Source organism: Cyprinodon variegatus, unplaced genomic scaffold (assembly GCF_000732505.1).
Source record: "Cyprinodon variegatus isolate N-32 unplaced genomic scaffold, C_variegatus-1.0 Scaffold1069, whole genome shotgun sequence".
Classification (NCBI taxonomy): domain Eukaryota; kingdom Metazoa; phylum Chordata; class Actinopteri; order Cyprinodontiformes; family Cyprinodontidae; genus Cyprinodon; species Cyprinodon variegatus.
Window position 1 is genome coordinate 163,151 of NW_015151522.1, and position 4,457 is coordinate 167,607.

General features: G+C 36.2%; 1 protein-coding gene across 1 annotated transcript in view; it reads left to right on the top strand.

The window, feature by feature from the left end:
* Positions 1 to 276: 276 nt before the first annotated feature.
* LOC107101245 (histone acetyltransferase KAT7-like) overlaps positions 277 to 4,457 on the top strand; it is an 11,976-nt gene continuing 7,795 nt past the window's right edge. The window contains exons 1-3 of the mRNA XM_015400084.1: positions 277 to 405; positions 937 to 1,081; positions 2,251 to 2,466. Coding sequence (XP_015255570.1) covers positions 277 to 405; positions 937 to 1,081; positions 2,251 to 2,466 — 490 coding nt within the window. The remainder of the gene's footprint in view (positions 406 to 936; positions 1,082 to 2,250; positions 2,467 to 4,457) is intronic.

Sequence of the window (4,457 nt, forward strand, 5' to 3'; positions counted from 1 at the left end):
AAGAAAAAAGAGAAGACAAAAAAAAACATAATCAACTGCTGTATCTGTAGAAGATGAAAAATGTCTGCAAACCCGAGGAAAAAACCTGCAGAAGAGTCACACGCAACCAAAACAAGCATCAAAAACACTGCAGAGAAGCTGTAGGAGCGCCTGCAAACAGACACTCTTTGGGGGCTCCGCCGCCAGCCCAGCTCCAGCAATCTGGAGGGGGCAGAGAGGACCTAGGACCCAGCTCATCAGTGACCATCCCAGAGCACAGACACCAGGAAGATCACCATGGAGACAACCAGCCCCCACCCCGAGGGTCACAAAGGAAGCCCCACAACAGAGCCCCCCAAGAGCATAGGGCTGTGGCCCCCAGGAGCCATGAGCGACGGCACAGAGACATTTTTACTGCACATTTCTGTAGGGACTACCAATATGGCTGCCAGTGGCTTCACTTTTTTGGGCTATCAGCAATGCAGTGAATAAATACAGATCATTTTAACAACAGTTGTTGACAGTTCAGAAAAAACTTTGGTAAATACGCATTTATTTATCGATCAAAACACAAGAGCAGTCAATTGTTCATTATAGATTCTCACAGACGGCATCAGAACTGTAAATAAACACATGTAGTAAACAAAAGTGTGAAATAACTTGACTCTCAACATATTTTAACTTCAAATATGGAGTTAATTTTGTTCCATTATTGTTGCAAATAAAGATCATGTTTCGTAAATAGCAATTCTGAAAAAAAAAGTGTATTCAGTGTTTAATAAGTCTGAGGATTTATTGACGAACTAGTAAAGCTGATTAATGGAAATGGGGCGAAATGTTTTTCTGATGAATTCAAAGAAAAGAGTAGAAAAGCGGGAAATCTCTGCTATATATGCATTTATTCTCATCAGCACAGAATCTATTAGATGATTTGCTGACGGCTGTTGTTGTTCTCAGAGAACGGCAGGCAGCAGCTCGGAAGGAACGGAGGACTCTGATTTCTCCACCGACCACGAACACGTGGAAGCCGCAGAGAGAGCGCGCAGACGCAGCAGCACTCGTCTGACTCGTGCGTCGCTGCGCCTCAGCCAGAGCTCACAAGGTAAAGCTCTGCCTCCACAGAAAGCTTTCTGAATGTTTTTAAACAGATCAGTGATTGAATCGTTCGATTTCTTCCACCTTCCCTCATTTGTCCGACTGTTGGAATAGTTAAAGAAAAAAAAAAAGTTAATTTATTTCTATCAGAAACTTTGAAAAACCCATCTTGTTATTCCATGATTGTGTATTTTATTTGGAAAGTAAGATTTTTAAAAACTCAATTTCTCACTTATCTTTTACTTTAATGTAAAACGTGTAAAATTTTAATGCAAAACATTTGACAAAAAAAAAAAAATTAAATCTTTCCTTTAAATTATCAGCAATTTACTTTTAGGCATGTTTTACCTTTTTCAGTTGATTGTATTAGAGATGGAGATTAAAAAATATATGTAATTAATTGAAAGTCATAAAATTACTTTAATAATTCTTCAAAATGATAAGGCTGCATTAAAAATCTCTGAGACAAATGATGCTTTGCAGGCATAATGTGGAGTAAACCTTTGGAAACCTTAGAACTGAACTTCTTTGACATCATTTTCTTGAATAAATGAAAACTTTTCTAGTTTAAAAAGTATCCTTATAATTAAATGGCTGCGATTCTGAAGGAAATTGAGGAAATAGTTTCTAATTTACTTTAAAATAATTAATATATTCTTATTCTTATTAGTTCTTCCATTTTGTATTACATCGGGTACTTTGTTAGAACTTCGACTTTTATTCTGAAATTATTTTAAGGAAAACCATCAAACATTTAATACAGGAAAGTAGTTTTACACTTTAGTTTAAGAAAATGTTATTTTTCTTGGACGTCAAACTCTGACTACAGGTACTTTTATCAAAACATGTCATTTAGGCTTAAGAAGTGTTTTCAAGGGAATCATCCAGCAGATTTTAAAAAATATTAAAGTTTATCTCTACTTTTAACAACAAGAATGACAAGATCTGAACCCTGTGGGACCGCTCTCTGCTTTGTTTTTCAGAAGAAACTCACAGCACATAGAGCAGGAAAAAACCTGCCTCTCGTTAGGAAAAGAGCAGCTGATAATATATTTATTTAGAATATGTCCTATAATGTAAATTCAGTAAAAGCTGAATGGAAGCTTTAAAATAAAGGTGAATCAGCTTTATTTTTCTTTTTTTTTATGAAAAGCGTCCTGTCCTTTTTCCCTTCAGATAACAGCAGCTTGATACGCAGCGGCTCACCGGCCGCTGCGGCTCACGATGAAGGCCCAGATTCAGCAGCAGAATCGGCTGCAGCTCCGGTGGCTGCTTCAGTCTTCTCCTCTGGACGCAGGATCACACGCAGCCAGCAGGGGGCAGCAAACCCCAAAGGCAAAAAGTACCCTTTGCGTCAGAGCAGGTCATCTGGCTCAGACACAGAGGCCAATGGTAAGTCTGGCAGGTTTTCCTTTATGCCTTTTATAAAGATAACGGTCTGACTGAGGAAAGGGAAAGATAAAAGTGTGAATTAGGGCGGCAGGATTGGGCGGAAACTTTAGGAAGAAGCTTATAAAGAGAAAAACAGGCATGTTTCAGGCTTCTCTTATGAGGCAGGTGAGTCCCTGCGGACTGGAATTAGAGATGTTGGCAGAAATTAAATGTTTTATAAGATGTTACTCACAAGCAACAGAAAGAAAGAAACAGACGTTTCCTGCTTCTTTTTAATTTAGAAAGACCAAATAAAAACCATGTAGTTCATAGCAAACCCATCAATTAGGTCCAATGATATATTACCTGGATTTTTTTCCTCAGGTGTAGAGCTGTTTAAGGAAAATTTGACGATTCACGTTAATCAAGATTAAGTTATTATTAAAATAACCATAAACTAATCTGGTAATTAAATCATTATCTAGAATAGTGGAAGAAACAGGCCATTTATATATATATATAGATATATATACACGTATATATGCATATACATATTATTTATGAAGAGATGTTTATTTACTGAAAGTATTTTCTAATCAAAAATTATGGCTGGATTAACTGATTAGTCTAAGAATCGATACCTGCAGCTAGTGATGCACCGATCCAGTTCTTTTCGATCTGAATGAATGAACCTGCATGCTTCCATGTGGGTGAAGGACTTAGTCTGAACACAAACATTGTTAAATTAAAGGTAAAAAATGAACACTGATATAAATGTACTTTATATTATCTTTTAACAAATAAGCAGCAAAAAGAAATAAGTAGCAGATCTATGTAAAATGCTGTGGATTGGATCTCTGATATCTGAAATCACAGATATCTGATTGGTACATCTGTAGCTGCAGCTCTAGTTTATTTTGAAGATTATGTTTCAGTTAATGGCTGCAGAGGCACAGATTCTCCAGAGATAATAAGCTTAAAGGGCCTTTCATCATGCAAAGTCAACATTTTTGAGCTTTTAACTCTTATGATCTTATTCCTTTACAATTTTATGCAAAAAGTGTTTTTTCAATTGCTTCTCTGAGGGGTCCTGCTGTTTGAGCAGCAGCCCCTCCCTGTCCTGTTAAAACGAGCAATATGAGAATTATTGCATAAGAATGGCCCATAAAGGAAGCATATAACTGCACTGTGCCAGCAATGTAAACAGTCACCTCTCCCCGATCAGGGATCGGAGATATGAGTCAGAGCGCCATGATGTAGCGCTTTTAGCCGCTAATCTGTTTTAGCTGATTACAGTCAAGAAAATCTGTGTTTTCTTTTCTTCTTAGCAGGAAATATTTCATAACAAATCAGTACCCAGGTGCTTCTAGAGGGATTATTTGATCAAGCAGGTTACGGGACCTTTAAATGACTTCTATGCTGGTGTTATGGAAACACAGTTTTGGTTGACAAACATTTATTTTAAGGACATTCATCTACAGTTTTTGGTCTATTAATGTGCAGCTTCACAGGCCCTTTTTTTTTCTTCTTTTTTTTTTTTACATATTGTCTTTTTTTCTCACCTTTGGGGGAATCTGCTGGGATGTCTTTTACAGAGTAAATGGAAATTTGAAAAAAAAATCCAATCCAGAAATAATTTTTTTTTTTTTCAAATCCAAAAAAGATTTTCAGTGTAAAAATGTGAAATTGTATTGTATTCAAATTTTGTAAAGATTTCTGATTAATATTTTTTTCCCCCTTTAATTATTAATTACATTTTCCGGATCTCATTCTCTTCACTTCCTCTGGAGTGAGGACCAAAGCACATTTTCTGTGGGTTAGCATGGACGTTAGCAACAGCATTTTGTAGTGTTTGTATTGAGATTGATGTGAAAGTCCAAAGTTGAAATCCAAACTTTTTTTTTATTAAAACATTTTTAGTTTCTGGATTGCATTATTTTTTAGTATTTCCATTAATTAAATATGATCTTTGCAACAATAAGGGACCAAAATTCTCTCCATACAATTTAAAT